This window comes from Aythya ferina, assembly GCF_964211825.1.
Source record: "Aythya ferina genome assembly, chromosome: 15".
Lineage (NCBI taxonomy): Eukaryota > Metazoa > Chordata > Aves > Anseriformes > Anatidae > Aythya > Aythya ferina.
This window is the reverse complement of record NC_140314.1, coordinates 13,431,311-13,448,171: the sequence shown is the minus strand read 5'-3', so window position 1 is coordinate 13,448,171 and position 16,861 is coordinate 13,431,311. Positions and strand designations below refer to the sequence as shown.

The 16,861-nt window shown below is 47.1% G+C and overlaps 2 protein-coding genes and 1 long non-coding RNA gene across 8 annotated transcripts in view; 1 reads left to right on the top strand and 2 right to left on the bottom strand.

Annotated features, from left to right (window-relative positions):
* Positions 1–5,637, bottom strand: part of CRAMP1 (cramped chromatin regulator homolog 1) — a 43,475-nt gene extending 37,838 nt beyond the window's left edge. For all 3 annotated transcript variants that reach the window (XR_014698397.1, XM_084537491.1, XM_084537492.1), the window contains exons 1-2: positions 5,297–5,637; positions 2,817–3,166 (exon numbers count right to left, since the gene is read on the bottom strand). Coding sequence is in view for 2 of the 3 variants with exons in the window: in XM_084537491.1 (XP_084393617.1) it covers positions 2,817–3,165 (349 nt within the window). In the remaining variant the exon portion in view is untranslated. The remainder of the gene's footprint in view (positions 1–2,816; positions 3,167–5,296) is intronic.
* Positions 5,638–9,238: 3,601 nt separating this feature from the next.
* The window catches only part of IFT140 (intraflagellar transport 140), a 76,076-nt gene continuing 68,453 nt past the window's right edge, over positions 9,239–16,861 (top strand). The window contains exons 1-4 of one of the 4 annotated variants that reach the window (XM_084536854.1): positions 9,239–9,312; positions 10,010–10,096; positions 13,262–13,437; positions 14,517–14,738. In XM_084536854.1, the coding sequence (XP_084392980.1) occupies positions 10,045–10,096; positions 13,262–13,437; positions 14,517–14,738 (450 nt within the window). In that variant the 5' untranslated portion in view covers positions 9,239–9,312; positions 10,010–10,044. Of the gene's footprint in view, positions 9,313–10,009; positions 10,097–13,261; positions 13,438–14,516; positions 14,739–16,657; positions 16,745–16,861 lie in introns of those variants that run through there. The other 3 variants (XM_084536855.1, XM_084536857.1, XM_084536858.1) reach the window with 3 other exon arrangements.
* LOC311445116 lies at positions 14,342–16,488 on the bottom strand. Its single transcript, XR_014698214.1, has 3 exons — positions 16,350–16,488; positions 14,721–14,791; positions 14,342–14,613 (listed from the first exon to the last, which is right to left on the bottom strand). It is a non-coding gene; the product is annotated as an uncharacterized lncRNA (long non-coding RNA).

The window sequence follows — 16,861 nt, the reverse complement described above, 5'->3', positions numbered from 1 at the left end:
GAGTGTGTTTATTTATTTTACTAGGCAGAATTCGAGAATTATTATTAAATATCCTCTCTGAACCATAGTAAGATAAAGTCAGAAAGTCCGCAGCTGTTGAGCAGGCAAACTTTTCCTGCTGCATGCAATGAAGTTTACTTTAAGAATAATTAGTTTGCTGCAATAGAGTACCCTCAAAGCATAAACGCAAAAAAAAATTATAAGGGATCTGTTAGAAAATACTGCTATTTTCAAATGGCTTTTAAAGACATGATTGGGATAAATCAATGCCTGCTGTGTAACTACAATTTGAAAGAAATTAATTTTAATGATCACATTCCTTAATAATAGCCTTCAAAAGAGACTTCACTTTAGAATACACATATTCTAAAGGCAGGACCCCTTTAATATAATTTCAAGGGTGACGTAGCTTTATTGAAAGATCACGACACAACCAAGTTTCTGGTTTCACCAGACCAAACGTAAGCATGGTCTTGACACTCCCGCTGGCCCATGGCACCATTACCTTTGCAGTCACCACCTTGATTGTGCCATGCAAAATGCAAAAGCTTCCAACTTTCAGAGCTGATACAAAGGATTGCAAATGCATTTGAGCTCTTCATCATTTTTATACTTAGAGAGGAGGAGAAAGTTGGTGGGCCAGCAAGTGTAAGGACTTTTGTACAATCCTTATTGGTAATCTTCACTATTCAACCTGTTCCCTACTGGAAGCTAGCTCTGAGGGACGCTTCACTTGGAATGCAAACCCCTAGAACTTCTTAGCACAAAACATTTCATTAGGGAGAATCCAGACAAGCCTGGAAAGCGTCTCTGCATGTAAAGAGGTCCAATTCGAAAGGATTCCACTCCATGGCTCTGTTCTCCAAGATCTCACAGTTACAATCTCAGCCATATCAGAGAAGTATCAGTTTTAATACATTCACATCTAAACCAGCCAGGCAAAGCTGTGGCTGGTCTTACAGTTCAAAATGTGAAAGCTTAATTGTCATTCTACCAGTGACCGTTTCCCCCAATAACTGAAAGTTTCTCCAAACCTGACAGTATAGTCAGGTACAGTGATTGCCTATCTATGACCGATTACTGAAATATTAAAACCTGTTCTGCATGTATGATTAATACATACGTTTATTATAGTTATTTTGGGATCTGAATTGCAAAACAGAGTCTGCTTTTCAACTGTATCAATACACCTCATTAAATATCATTCCACTCCTCTAAAACATAAGTGAATGTTTATGTACAAATACAAAAATATGAATATACATGTACACATGTGCAAGATGCGCGTATTTTGTTCACATGTGCACGCACTTCCAAAGCAATGGAACTGCAATTGCACATATTACACTCAGCCATTATGGGTAACGTTCATTCCAAAGGAGTATCTCCTCCCATTTAACGCTACTTACAACCCTTGAAATAATTGTCTGTAGCTAAAGACTCCTGGGTATTCCATCTGTTTGTTTATTTGGTTTAATGCAGCTGGGAGAAAATTTACGCAGGCCTTTCAGCTCTATCCCCCAACACCACACAAGGAAGGTGTTCACTTAGATCAAAAAAGTTTAAGAGATTATAAAGGATTTATAAAGGTATTGAAAATATTCAGTTATATTCAATTATATACTGTGAAACAACTAAATTCAGTATTTTTTACATTATATGGCAATAACTAAAAGGTGGCAATGTGTAAAACACTGCTTTCTTACTGCAACACAACACTGCCACAATTCTTAGTGTTTACCTAAAGTCCAGCAAGTGCATGCCACTGTAATGGACCAAAAAAGTGAGGTAACGTTCAATATACATTTATGCTACGTGGAATTTTATTTAGTTTCAGCAGACAAAAATAAATTCTGCTATTTCAAATCTTAAAGAAATCGACAAGTGTTATTCTTTTCAAAACTTAACAGAAAATAACACAAGAACTTTTGTGCAAGGTATCCAAAATTAGTCTCAAGCTCAGCTCAGCTCCAGTGCCAGGTGTCTGCCCGTAACTGCTGAGCACACACAATAGCACCAAGATATTCAAATATCCTTGCTCTTTTCCAGCTACTTCAGGAAGAAACAGCTTTGAAAAAAACATATTCTCATCCTCAATGCTAAAGTGAAAAAAAGCATGTATACGTATGTAAAAATATGCATGCATAGATATATACAGAGCAACCTTATTAAAAAAAAAAAAAAAAAAAGTAAAAACATCAAATTGCATGAAAATCCCTTAACTGTTCTGAACCAGTAATGCAGTACTAGTGACTCACAAAACCTTGGAAACAAATAGTTCAATATGTGTATTTCACAACTGTTTCAAAAATAGTTCCTTGAGTAAAACAGTCACAGAAATGAGAGAAATCATCAATATCTTGTGGTTAGCTTTTTTCCCCTTTTTTTTTAAAACTACCACCCATTTAATATTTTGTTATTATTCAATGACAGAATGCAGAGTGCAGCCACCTGATTACACAGCTTGTTAGAGTCTAATTTCCTAACCAAAATACAGAGATTTCCTAAAACTCAAGAGAGAAAATGCAGGAATTAAAGGTTTGCTTCAATAATGAAGGGCTTTTTTTTTTTCTCCTTCTTCCACATACACATCCAAATCCCTCCATTTTTGCAAGTGCAAACGGGAGAGTGGGCAGCAGAGAAGCTGAAGCCTTGGGACACAAAGAAGATTTCAGCTACTGTGCGAAACAAGCCCCAGAACACCTTCCCCAAAACCAAACAAAAGATGGCATCTGCAGGAGGAGAATGACAACCCCCAAACACAGTGACCCACACCCCGCTCGCCTGCGTGTTCTGAGGGTTCCAAAATACAGTACCTTTGCCTTTTACAGCAGTGCTGCTGCCAACTGAAGAGGATGCCTGAGAATCCTTCTTCAGCCTCTTGCTCTGAGGTCTGACACTGGACCTGAGAAAATGATGCTGGTCCTGGCTGTGGGAGGGCTGGAGGGCAGCCGGGGCCTGGGCCAAGCTGGGGTTCGGTGAGGGGCTGCTGTTAGTGTTGCTGTTGATGATCTTCTCTTCTTTCTTTGTGCTGCTGCTGCCTGGAGCTGCCTCTCCTCCTCCTCCTGCCCCTTCTTCTTCCAGGGACTCCTCATCTCCTCCTGCTCTCTTGCCCAGCTTTTTCACCCCTTCCTCCCCGCTGCTCTCGCCCAGTTTCACCGTCATCCTGTTGGGGAGGAGAGAAAGAAAAGAGGGGGGCACAAAGTCAGGCCGGGGAGCCCACCAGAGAGGGGGAGAAACCCCTGGGCTGAGAGGGGAGAAGTTTAGCTGCAGAAATTCCTCTCAACATGGCCGCCGTTGTTTGTTACTAAATCCCCTTTCGTTTGCTGTCCCGACCCAACAACCTGTGCCGAGGGCGGGAGGGGAGAGCCCCGCGGGAATCCCCCCCAAAGCGGCCCAAAAGGCTGCGGGGCTCCCCCGGCAGCCCCCCGGAGGCCTTCGGGCCGCCTCGGGCGGAAAAAAATATATATATATAAAATAAATCGCCGAGGCCAACTCGGGCGCTGGAAGCGCTCGGCAGGCGGCGAGGGAGGGAGGGAGGGAGGGAGGGAGCGAGGCAGCCGCCGGGCCCGGCGGAGCGGGGCAGCGCGGCCGGGGCCGGGCCGGGGCTCGCCCCCATCCTACCCCTTGCGAAGCTGCGGGGGCCCGGGGGGGGCTCCTCGGCCTCCTCCCCGCGGGGCCCAGCCGGCCCGGCCCGCCGCGGGGGGGGGCTCCATGCTCCTCGCTGCGGCGGCGGCGGCTTCTCCTCCTCCTCCTCCCTGTGTGTGTGTGTGTGCGGCTGGGGCTGGGGCTGGGGCTGGGACTGGCCACGGCGACCAAGCTTGCCAGCTCCCCTCCGCCCCCACCCCGCACCTCCCGGCCCTCCCCAGGGGGCAGCCGGCCCCGGGCAGCCGGCCCCGAGCAGCGCCCGGCCGGCGGCGAGCCCGGCACGGCCCGGCAGGGGCCCGGCCCCCCGCACGCCCCTCGCTCGCTTCTCGCCGCTTTCAGCTCGGGGGGCACCCGAAGGGCCCCCCCTCGCCTCCACGGGGCCAGCTGCGGGGTTTTACACCCCCAGCTGCCGGGACAGCGCTCGGCACCCCGCGAGAGGCAGCGAGCAAAGCAGCCCAGCGCCCCGGCTGCCATTTGGGTGCCATGCGGGGTGGCCTCGCTACCTGCGGAAACCTGCCCGGCACGGGGGGACCTGGAACACAACCCCAGACACGGGCACACGCACAGGAGCTTCAGGCATTAAACCATGTTATCTGCTACAAGCCAACAGCAGTTTTTGAAGAGAGTGTAAAAACGGGCCTGGCACCAGATCCAGCAGTCAACTTCTGAGAAAGAAACCCTTCCGCAGCAGAAGGGAGAACTGGCGCTCGCAGTGCCTTATCGCCAGCACGGAAGCCACAGTCCAACTTTAATTAAGGGCAAAGATAAATGCCAGTGGGAGAAGGAAATTCTTAATATCACTAATAAAATGATGGAATTGCAACGGATCGGGCTGATACCAGGATGGAGTGTTTTAAAGTAAGCCAGGTGCATCAGCACAACAGGGCACCTGGATGCGTGTCGTTACAGTGTGCGGGCTGTGTTCCTGTTACTAAAGTGTTATTTTTCCCTCTAACAGCCCTCAGCTGCAATACCATACCTAACAGCTCAGAACAATGCGGGGCAATGCTCCATTCTTTGTGAAAAGCCCTGTGAGCTGGTTTGAACTGCAAATCTAAGTTCATATTAAAACTTCATATGGAACCTGATGGAGCCCCGATCGCCAACAGAAGTCTTCTCCATGTAAAAAAGTCACAATATTTTCAGTCGCTGTGGTGACAGAAAGCTTCAAACCCTGACAGTTTGTGCTCAAAAAAAAATATTAACTTTGAGAGGACTCAAACCTCCCTGATCCCAATTTGAGTTTCATTCCCACAAGTTAGACGACGCAGCTGCTGCGCTCCCCCCAGCAACCCCTGCCAGAAGGGTTTCTCCCCCAGCACCACACGGCTCTGGGGCAGCCTCAGGACGCGTTAGGACACCAGGGCGGCCACCCCAGCACCCACCCCCCTTGGCAGCATCCTGGCCAAACCCTCCAGCGGGGGCTCTCCCCGTCCCCCCCCCCACCCGCTGTTTTCGCTTTCCCTTTTGCTTTCAGGCGCCCCCCCCCCTCCCCACACCGCCGCACGCCCTCGCCCAGCGCCGCTGACAAAACCCCGGCTCCCCCCGCACCCCCAGCGCCGCCCCCTCCCGCTGCCGGGGGCTCCGGCCCCAGGGACCCCCGAGAGCCCCGCGGAGCCGCCCCCCGGCGCCGTGGCCGCAGCGTTACCTGCCGCATCAACGCCGCCCCGCAGCCTCCGCGCTCCGGCTCTCCCGGCGGCGGCCGCTGCGGCTCCTCCGCCCCCCGCAGCCCCAGGCACCCGCAGGCCGCGCCCCAGAGCCGCCAGCTCGGGCGGAGGCCGGCGCGCCCCGCGACCCCCGCGGCCTCCAGCGGCCCTCCCAGCGCTGCCGCCGGCCGGGGCAGGCCGCCTAGCCCCGCCGCTCGCCGGCCGGCCTCAGCGCCCCCGAGCCGGAGCCGCGGCTCCCTGGCGGGCCGGGGGTGGCTGCGGGGCGCGGGGCGCTGGGTGCGGGGCGCGGGGCGCTGGGCTCCGCCGCGGTTCCGCTTCCTCCTCAGCCTGCGCCGGGCCTGGCCGGGCGCGGCGGGCCGCCCCTGGCGGGACCCCAAACAAAGGCCGCCATTGGCTGGCGGCACGCGGGAGCGAGGCGGGAGGCGGGGCCGCGGCGTTCACGCCGGCCAATCGGCGCGCGGCGCGGGGAGGGTGACGGCGGCGTCCGGCGGGGGAAGAGGCGGCAGCTGGGGGCCGGCCGAGGGCGAGGCCGGCCCCACGAGGTGGCTGCTGATTGGCTAGAAGGGTGGTTAATGGAAGGTGTCTGGATTTTCATTGGCTAGAGAGATGTTGATTTGCATGCGGCGCTGTATTTATAGCGTCCGCCGGAAGAGGAGGTGCTTCCAGTAGTGAGGAGCTGGGAGAGGGGTGGGGCGCGCTGGGCTTGATGACGGGGCTCCCTCTGGCAGCGGTCGGCGAACGGGAAGGGCCTCGCGGCTCAGCCCCTGAGAGGCGCTGCGGGGAGAGGGGGAGTGGCCGCCGCCCGGCATCGCTCGTCCACCGCAGCGTCCCAGTGCTCGGTCACAGCCGGTGGAGCGCTGCGGGGCTGCCCCGTGCCCGCCCGTCCCGCTGCGGAGCCAGCTCTCCCGTTAGCCGGTGGCGCAGCGCTGGGTGCCCGCTGCTCCCCGCTTGTGCCCCCGGAGGTGGGGTGCGGAGGGGGGACCTGGGGCTGCTCTCGGCCCGGAGCACACTGTGCCTCTGGCAAAGCCTTGGCACCAGCAGGGGCTGTGTCGGCGGGTCTGGTGCTGAGCATCCCTACGAGGCCTGGGTTTGGTGGGGACTGAGGAAATGGCCAATTCTTGCAAATTTTATGGGAGTTCTTACAAAGAACAGCGCTAGAAGCGGAGCTGAGCACTGGAGGCTTGCCCACAGAGCTGCCAAGAGACTGGGCCATCCCGAAATGGTGGCTGTGCTTCTGGAAGGCTCTGAGCTGAGGGGGGCCCACAGGCTGAGCGTGCTGCTGAGGTGCTTGGTTAGCAGCACCTTTGTTACCACTGCAGGATTTTAAGCAGCTTTTTCTTCTTCAGTGTTGTAAGTGATGTACTGAAAGCAATAAATATAAAATCTCCTGGGAAGGCCTGTCATCATCCCAAATTGAAGTCTTCTTGTGATGTTTGAGTTCATATAGGTATTATTAGGTGGGCTAGTGAGTTTTGCTTAGTAAATGATCTCCAGGATTAAGGAAGCTTTATTCGGTGATGGACAAAATAAGTGAGGGTTGAATTAGATTAGTGCATGAAATCTTTTGTCCTGTTTTCCAGTGACCATTGTTTGGCACTTAGATGTGGCAGTCTCACGTTAACTGATAATGAAAATAATTTCCAAAAATCTTAAATTTTTGTGTGAGATTTTTTCTTTAATGGTTATTAGTAAAGTATCTATGAAAAAAATATTGGATACTCATCTTTTTAAAACTTCCTGAATATCCTAGCAGGGTAGGATGTGTTAGTCCTGTTCCTTTGAGGAAAAATTCATAATCTGTAGCTTAGGAATCAATGCTTTAGCCATTTGACCTTTATGATAGCAGGTAAATTGTGGAAGGCAGGGTTCCTGTGGAGAATGTCGCAAGTAACTCTCATGACAGTGAGCTAAATTTAAACATGCCTCGGGCTTTGTCATCTCTAAATATGCTGTAAAGCATAGCTATGAGTAACAAGTATATTGTTACAAATTGAATTCTTAAACCAAGAAGAGCCAAATAGCTTAATGGTCTTGTCACAACTGTAAAGCTTTGTATTTAAACTCACATGTTAGTTTGTTGAGAGTATTTTTTCAGTCTTGTTAGAACGTGGTGCAAGATCATATGGTTTATATCAAATATTCTTGCCACTTGATTTGACCACAGCCAAATTTAACATTACTGACAGGAAATGATGCATTCTGCATCTACAGTGCCGTGTAGTTCATTTCCATGGTTCTTTGCAAACATGTGAAGGTGCCTTCAGTTCCCCACGGAGCTCAGAGTTGAAGGTTCCCATTCTCTGTGTATGTAAATAACTTCATGTGCTTGAATAGCCCCATTGCCTCAAGTAGACGGTTATGGTGTAAAATTGCCTATGTGCATAAATGTCCAGGAAAGAGACTGAATAAAAAGACATTAGACGAGAGTTGAGAGGGAAGGGGAAGGTTGAGATGTCAAAAGACACTTGAACTTTTCTTCATTCTGTTTTAGTGGTAGGGAGGTCTCCATGATCATGCTTGTGCAAACCTGCACAGATACAAAATGCAAACAGTCCCTGTTCGTTGCCATTGTTCTCTGGACTAGGCAAGAACACTAACTTGGTTTGTTGGGCATCCTGTGTATTTTAAGACGAATAACAAATTGTGTGCACTGCATACTTATTGTCTGTGGTGGTCTCAATTTTGCATCTCAAGTGCATGATTATTACACTAATTACAATATGAAACTACTTATTCAAAGGCCTTAAAAACCATCAACATAGAAGATGTTATCCTGTATTTTCCTTTTAGGTCCCTTAGCTATTACATTTCATAATTAATTTGTTCATACAAAGCTCTTAAATTCCTTAATCTAGCAAATGATAATGGATGATTTTTGTTGGCAAAGCAGTTCTTTCCCATTCAGGTAAGAGGATTTAAACCAAAGGTCAGACATCTGTTGTTAATCTTTCATGTCTTACTAAATAGGAGTCACCTAATCACAGCTTCACTTTTTTCTCGGCAGCTGAGGTCAAGCCCTTAGAGGGAAGGCTAAGATCCACTGTGACTGTGCTGCCGAAGCACGTTCTTTGTGTGTCCTGGGGTCTCAGGGTCTCTGCAGTGATCAGGCCTCTTTCATGAGGGCAGTACTCAGGTGAGGGAAGGCCAGAGTATCCTGGGATGCTCTGCTTATTTCTTATTTATTTTAAAGCATAAATGGTCTATAGCAGGGCTTCTCTGCTGGATGTAGTAGGGCAGGGAATTTAACTTTGTTAAAGGCTATTTAACCAGGTGTATGTAGTTCAGGTATTAGGCAGAAAGTTGTGTAACAGTGGAACCAGGTAATTGTGAAAGCTGTGAAATGGTCACCCGAGCATAGCTGGTCAGTGGTTTTAGATCATGGAATAACTTAGGCTGGAAAAGACCTCTGGGATGGTCTGGTCCACCCTTTAACGCAGCCCTGCCAAGGACACTGCTCGGCCGGGTCACTCAGCGCTGCATCTGAGTGCTGTTGAAGACCCCCAGGGACGGTGACTCAGCCACTTCTCTGGGCAGCCCGTTCCAGCACTTCACAACCCTTCCAGTCAAATTTTTCCTAAACCTCTCCTGGTGCAACTTAAGGCTGTTTCCTCGCATCTCTTAGTATGTGGGAGAAGAGACTGATTCCTGATAGCTTCCTTTCAGGTGATGAGGTCTCCCCTGAGCCTCCTTTTCTCTGGGCTAAACAACCCCACATCCCTCACTGCTCCTCCTAGGACTCGTTCCCCAGCTTTGTCACCCTTCGGGCGCGCTCGGGCACCTCCGTGTCCTTACAGCGGGGTTAGGGCTGCCGGCGGGGCGGGGGCCGGCCTCGGGGCTGCCAGGCCTGCAGCGGGCCGTGCCCGGGGGGCGCTCTGGGGCCGTTTCGGGCGGGCCGGCCCCGTTGTCACGGCAACGCGGGGCCGCGCAGCGCGGGCGGCCCGGGAGACGGCGGCGGGAGCGCGCTGCGGCTCGGCCCGGGCCCGGCTGCTGAGGACGGGTGCGTGCGGCTGCGGGTGCGGAGCGGCGGGGACCCGGGGGGGGGGGGTGCGGGCTGGGCCGGGCCGGGCCGGGGCCTGCTCGCGGGGGGGGGGGGCGCGGCCGCGGCTTCGGGGGCCGCGGGCGGCTTCGCGGGGGCGGCGCGGGCGGGCCCCGGGGGGTGAAAGCGGCGCTTGTGAGCGCTGTAAAGTTAAAGCTCGCCTTTCTGGCGGGCGGGGGGTCGCGGAAGGGGCGCTGCTTTCTACAAAGGTGCCCGAGGGTTGGGGAAGCGCTGCGGTGCGTGCTGAAACTGCCCTGTGAGCCCCCCGCTGCTGGGCTTCTGCTGAGCCTGTGGCTGGACGCCGTGCCAAAGGGCAGCAAACCTCGCCTTTGTCAGCCTGCCTCGTCTCTAAACGTGCTCACAACGTGTCCATACAGGGCACAAGTAACTTTTAAAGAATTGTCACCAAAAGCAGAACAGCACAATTACATTCAAATTAAATCAGAGTGGGGTATCGGAGCGCAGATGACTGTCTTCTGCGATGTGTCCGTGCGTGCTGGCACAGCGCTCGGATTTGTAGCGGGAGGAATCTCGAGCCTGCTTACCTGGGCTCCTGAGAATCCAAACAGATCAAAGCTGTTTGGCTTGTAATATACTTTAACACTATGTCAGCTTGTAAGTAACGAATTGTGAGTTTTTTGGTTTTTTTTTGCTGGAGGAAAACCACTCCATACCAAAGGCTAATCTTCCCCTATGTGTACAACTGTTCGGAGACCTAGTGAAATCTTGGTGAGTGCCTCAGTCGGTAGGTACAGACAGACACAGCTCCTCTGCCCATGCTCTGAGACAGCCAGTTACCGGTCTGCTTTAGTCCAGAAACCGCAGTAATGACTGTGTTGGTGTTGTATGACGTGTGAGCTACTAAACCTTGAAATACAACTTCCCAAAAGTTTTGGTACCCCGAGCACAGAGCCGTGTTAGCACAGGTGTACGGTGTCTGGTCGAGAGCTGGTTTATGTCTGGCCAGTTAAGAACAGGAGCAGGGAATGACCTTGAATCTCTTTACTTTTGACTGTATGTTAACATAACCTTTATGAAGCACCTGTGGATTGGTTGGAAGGTGTCGGTCAGTTATATCTTCTATTAAAGAGATCAGCTGTCTGGTCTTGATCAAATTCTACACCGATCTTCAAAGTGCTGAACTTTGTCAGAAATTCCTCTCTTTTTCACCTTGAAAAAATAAGATGTGCTGTGCCAGAAACATTTGTAGAAAGTGGTTCTTGTGTTTCTTCCTTGAGAAGACTTCTTTGAGGAGGCAACTGTCAGTGTAAATGCATGAGACTGAAGCAGCAGTAAACATGGGGATAAGCAAGCATAATGAATGCTGGCTTTGTGACTTCTTTATGCTGCTGTGTAATCCACTTGTAGACTATTTATTTACATACAGCAATCTACTACACCATTTTGCATAGCTATTGAGATGGCAAAAAAATATTAGCGATTGTCAGTGATGACAGCATCACTGAATCTTGTTTTAGTAAGTGCCAGTCTGCTCTCTTAAATGTGTGTACTTAATTCCAAATGGGACAGTTAGCTATACAGCTCTCCTAATTGGATTAAGTGGACACCCACGTATGTAGTAAGGCAGACAACGTGGCGTGATGCACACATTAATGAATTGTCAAGGGACCGACAAACTTGTTTTCTTCCCTCTCTGGGGGAGACTGAATAATCAAATAAGAAATATTTGCTATTACAGATGCAATGAACAGGAAACTGAAAAAGGTGGTCCTTAAAGGAAATACAGATGTACGATTTAGAGTAATAAAGTCTATTTCCTACCAGATGTTTTTATTTAGGCATCTCAAATTTTTATTTAAATCTGAAGTGAATTTCTCAAATAACTTTTGAGCCAGTATAATGCTTACTTAAATGTAGACCAACTTTTTCCCTGTTAAACTACAATGAAGCAGGAATGAAAGTGTTAGAATGGGTACGGTATTTCATAACAGATGTGGAGATTCAATAAAACTATCAAAAATGTGAAATAAAGGTGAAAAACAGTCCAATATGTATTTGAATGTTTTTGTTGTTGTAGTTTGTTTGTTTTTTTGGGGGGAGGTGGCAATAAAGCCAGATCCACGTGCTGTTGTTGTACAGATGTGGAGGTCAAGGGAGGTGACTGTGCTCTGCCCTTGTGAGGCCCCACTTGGGCCTCATGTCTGGAGCCCCCAGCACAAGAAGGGTGTGGGGCTGTTAGAGTGGGTCTAGAGGAAGGCCACGAAGATGATCAAGGGGCTGGAGCACCTCTCCTATGGAGAAAGGCTGAGAGAGCTGGGGCTGTTCAGCCTGGAGAAGAGAAGGCTCCGGGCATCATTGCAGCTTTTCAATACTTAAAGGGGGCTTAAAAAGGATGGACAGCAACTTTTTACTTGGTCAGATAATGATGAGAGAAGGAGGAATGGTTTTAAATGGTGGAGTCACCATCCCTGGAAGTCTTTAAAAGACGTTTAGATGTAGAGCTTAGGGATATGGTTTAGTGGGGACTGTTAGTGTTAGGTCAGAGGTTGGACTCGATGATCTTGAGGTCTCTTCCAACCTAGAAATTCTGTGATTCTGTGATTCTGTAAATGAAAGAGGGGCAATTTAAGTTAGATGTTAGGAGGAAGTTCTTTGCTCAGAGGGTGGTGAGGCACTGAACAGGTTGCGCAGAGCAGCTGTGGGTGCCCCATCCCTGGAGGTGTTTGAGGCCAGGCTGGGTGAGGCTTTGGGCAACCTGATCGGGTGGTGGCATCCCTGCCATGGCAGCGGGGTGAAACTGGATGGTCTTTAAGGCCCTTTCCAACCCAATCCATTCTATGATCGTGAATGAGCGTGAACATAAGGGTGAATGGATTTTGCTGAAAGATCAAACTGCACATTAGGAGGCTGACTGTGCTTGTTTCTATTTCACTTCATGTTCTTAATGTCAATGGCAAGGTACAAAGCTACCAGTCTATTTTGAAATGTTGCCTTCCTTTCTAACCTATCTAATCGAAGGTGCCGAATCTAATTTTTCTTTTCTGGGGGAAGACAGCCCTCTTAAAACAAAATATTTATTTTAAACACTGATGGAATATTTGAAGTAAGGAGAGTAATTCAAGAATCTTTACTGAATCGGGGTCTGATTGATGACCTAGGAAAATCTAACTGCTGTACGTGCATGTTCCTACAGATTAATAGCTCATGGTTTAGCTGTCCATAAGAAAAACCTTCCCCAGAAAGGGAACCACTTAAACCTTTACCAGGAATTTTTTATTTTTCAGGTTTTGATACTGTTTGTTAATAAATGAGATGCTTAAGAGGTGGTTATCTCAGCTGTTCTTTTTTCCGATGCCAATGAGATCATACAACACAAATCCCAAAGACAATCTCCCTGTATAAACTTTTAAATGTTTAGTGACTTGCTCCATTTCTGAGAAAGAACTCTAAAAAGAGCATTGCTTTCAGGTTTTTGCTTTTTCTTGAAAAATCATCATTTATTATTTTCATTCAGATACAGACAGGTTTTGTGGTCTTGAATGAGTTAAACTAACCTGTCCAGTAATTTCAACAGTACAAGCTCTGAAATGGTGACAACTGTTAAAGCTTACTTTGAAAAAAGCTCAGGTATGAGGCTTCACAACCTGAGATCACTCTCTACGTTGACATCTTCGGATATGAAGTACCAGAAATACCTTTTTTGATAAACTCCGAATTACTTCAGAATTCTCTGAAGTAAAGCAGTATAAGCCACTGAGAGACCAGGTGCTAGTCTATGCACGCTGTGGATCTATGGGCTACAAGGCCCAGTACTCCTCAGCATTTTTTAACCTTTTAGCCTTTTCTGTGTTCTATATAGAGCACATTAAGAAGGTGATGTGGTAGCTTCTTTTATGAACAACTTTTAGTATTCTGTGACCTGTTACAACCACTTCTTTTCCTTGTGCAGGTTTGCAGTCTGTGATAGCTCCTGATGCTATGGCTGTGTACGTGGATCACCGGGTAGATGCTCCTGAGTCAGTTGCCTCCCCGTCTCATATAACGTGGCACTCGATCCATCCACTCTTGGCAGTTGCTTCCATCAGCACAGCATCTGGGGGCTGTGTGGATATCTATCTGGAACAGGTGAGTAAACAGCAACTTTGCTTTTGGGCTTAATAACATGCTGCTGTTTTGAAACTTCAATTTTGTATTATATTTGCAGGTTTACTTATACTCCTTGAATCCCTATCTCTATGTTTTAATTATTGTCCGTGCTATTTTGAAAATGTCGGATTCATCAGCTATGAGATTACACGTGTTTTATAAAAAACCCTTCATGCTTTTTTTTTCTAAAAAAAACTTTAAGTGAATGAAATGTACTAAGAAGTATGAATAAAAAAAATCATTCTTCCATCTTGAGCCTGAACTGATTTGCTAGACCCAACTTGTTCCATCTGAGTGTGTTGTTTACTAACATGGTTTATGCCTGTAGACAGGTATTTGCTCTGCCTACTCTGATAAGCTTTACACAAGAGGCTTGTGTAGCACTTCAGCGTGCATCATTTCCAGGGGAAAAAAGTATCTGTGCTACTTAGGGAAATGGTAGTATAATCTATCTAGCAGCAGATGTACTGGAAACATTTAACTCTGTTAATAAGTAGTCTATTAAATACATAATTTTCAAAGAGCATTATTAAGAATTGTCATCCAAATTTTACAAACAGAAAAACAAATACACGAGGAGGTTAAATGATTTGCCTGAAATAATACAGCAAACTATGCACAAAGGAAAGCCTGCCTTTAAAAGAACTGTTTAGATTATTCCATGTTCTAAATTAAGTCCTTTATTCTTTTTAAAAGTTTTTTTTGTTTTGTTTTTTACCTTGAAATGTAATTGAAGCCTTCTTATCATTCACACAGGAATAAGAGTTTGATATTCAGTGAGAGCTCTTCATGCACGCTGGGTTGAGGAATAGCTTTGAAAAGCAGAGAGAGGCAATCACTTAATACCACTGTGTTTTCACAGGCTATTTTCAAATGGGTGTACTGCATGTCGTAGCACATTTTTATGCACACAAAATATCCATAAATACTTTGTGTAGCCACTTCATATGTCTTACCAGATGTTCTGTTACATATCAGTCCTTTATCACAGGAAAAGATCAAATCTGAAAGTTTAGCTTCATCTTTGTACTGAGCCTGTACTTTATTTCCATTTGCAGGGAGAACATGTGTCTGATGCACATGTTGAGAAAAGCTTTCAGGTCACATCACTTTCCTGGCACCCTTCCAGGCCGATTCTTGCAGCAGGCTGGGAGACTGGAGAAGTTACGATACTTAACAAACAAGACAAGGAGCACCATGCTGTGCCACCAACTCATAACACCAAAATTACAGTCCTAAACTGGAGTACAAATGGTACCCACCTTGTGTCTGGTGACAGGGTAAGCAGTTGAAGTATCAAATGTGCATTTGATGTGGAACAGTGTTGCAAGCCCTGTGATGGAAAAAAGATTATGGAATGGATTACTAGGGGAAGGAATATTTGCAGGGGTAGGTGGATAAATTTCTTTGCTTTAGATACAAATTAAAATTGATGTGGAATAAAACCCAATTTTAGCGTTTTAACTTTTTTGCAGATCTTTCAATTCACCTTTAAATAAGTATCTCTAATCTCACTATGTCCTGGGTAGTAGGTTAGAGTTTAAGGCTATTTGATGAATTTAATATTTGAGGCATAGGCAATCTGAATTATTTGCATCAGTATATGCAGGAATTTTGTGGCACTCAAGCATAAAACCCAGATGTCAAGAATCCAAGAAGTCCAGATACAACATAGTCTGGACTTAGTGAGTGCACTCACCTACAAGAAGAATTGTACAAATGTTTTACATTAATGAAGTCTATTTTGTTATAACAATACCCTAAAAATGAGTTGAACTTAGTGTATGGAAAATGTTTTAGAAATGCTTGAAATGTCAGTCTTTATTTCTTTTTATATGGTGAAATGAGAACTAAGCAATGGAATACCTAATAGTCAAGTTTAAGTACTCATGGTTTTGCCAGTTCTTGAATCAGCAAATGGAAAAGTGCTTTTTTATATTCTTTCTGATAAGCTTGAGCTTCTCAAATAATTTCTATTTTTTTAATTTTTATAATTTTTATCTATGAGTCAGAGGAAAATGCAATTTTAAATCACTATTGGTAAAATCCTGTTGCACTCGCAGGAACTGAAAATTAGGAGTTTCAATTGCATTTATGCTCTGAAATAGAAAGGAGACAATGTTGCCCAGACAAAAGATAACAAATAGTGTAACTGAGGCTTTATATAGAGATAATATTAACGTAACTGCACTTTACATTAACCCTACACTTATGAACAGACTTTTCAAATTGATTTTTGGTGTAAAATCACAGTAAGTCTTCCCAAAATGGACGTAGCCACTCTTATAGGCAAGTTTAATTAAAAATTTTATAAGCTCATCCTAAGTGAGTGATAGGGCAACGAAGATGGTGAAAGGCCTGGAGGGGAAGACGTACGAGGAACGGCTGAGGTCACTGGGCCTGTTCAGCCTGGAGAAGAGGAGGCTGAGGGGAGGCCTCATCACAGTCTACAACTTCCTCGTAAGGGGGTGTCGAGAGGCAGGAGACCTTTTCTCCATTAACACTAGTGACAGGACCCGCGGGAACGGGGTTAAGCTGAGGCAGGGGAAATTTAGGCTGGACGTCAGGAGGGGGTTCTTCACAGAGAGGGTGGTTGCACACTGGAACAGGCTCCCCAGGGAAGTGGTCACTGCACCGAGCCTGTCTGAATTTAAGAAGAGATTGGACTGTGCACTTAGGCACATGGTCTGAACTTTTGGGTAGACCTGTGCGGTGTCAAGAGTTGGACTTGATGATCCTTAAGGGTCCCTTCCAACTCAGGATATTCTATGATTCTATGAAGTGCTACTCTGAGTAATAATCAAACTAGAGTAAGCAGAGGTTTCAAGTAAGCATCTCAAGATGACAAAGCAAGATCTGCATGTGTTGACATGAATGCTCTTCACTTTTACCTAGGTTAAATAGCTGTCACTGGAACAACCAACCTCAATGGATAGAGCAGCACAATGTTTGAACTCAGTGAAGTTCAGTACAGCAAAAACTAGCTTTCAGCCTCTAATGGAATTCAATAAACACAGCTGAGCACAGTTAAGGTTCTCTGTGGTATCCCTGGTCAATGAAATGTGGGTCCTTAAAAACCTGCAGCTGTTTAGCAGCCAGCTTGAGCTAATCAGCTTTGTGAAGAGCCAAGGCTTATTAGACGGGGTGCACAGCTGTTTCTGCATCCTGTGGCTAGTGTCAAGATTGTTTCTGCTAAAAACTGTATTGTGCAGGCCAGCTTATCCTGTTGCACGCTCACTGTCATTCTACTTGGTGTATGTTATACTCAGTGTGTGGTCTGTGCACTGTGCATACACTTTGTCTCCTACATCCTTCCCAATAGTCTTTAAATATAGTTTTAAAATCCTTCACATGAAGGATAGCAGTATGGTGGTATGGATATTATCTTAATTCTGACAAGAAG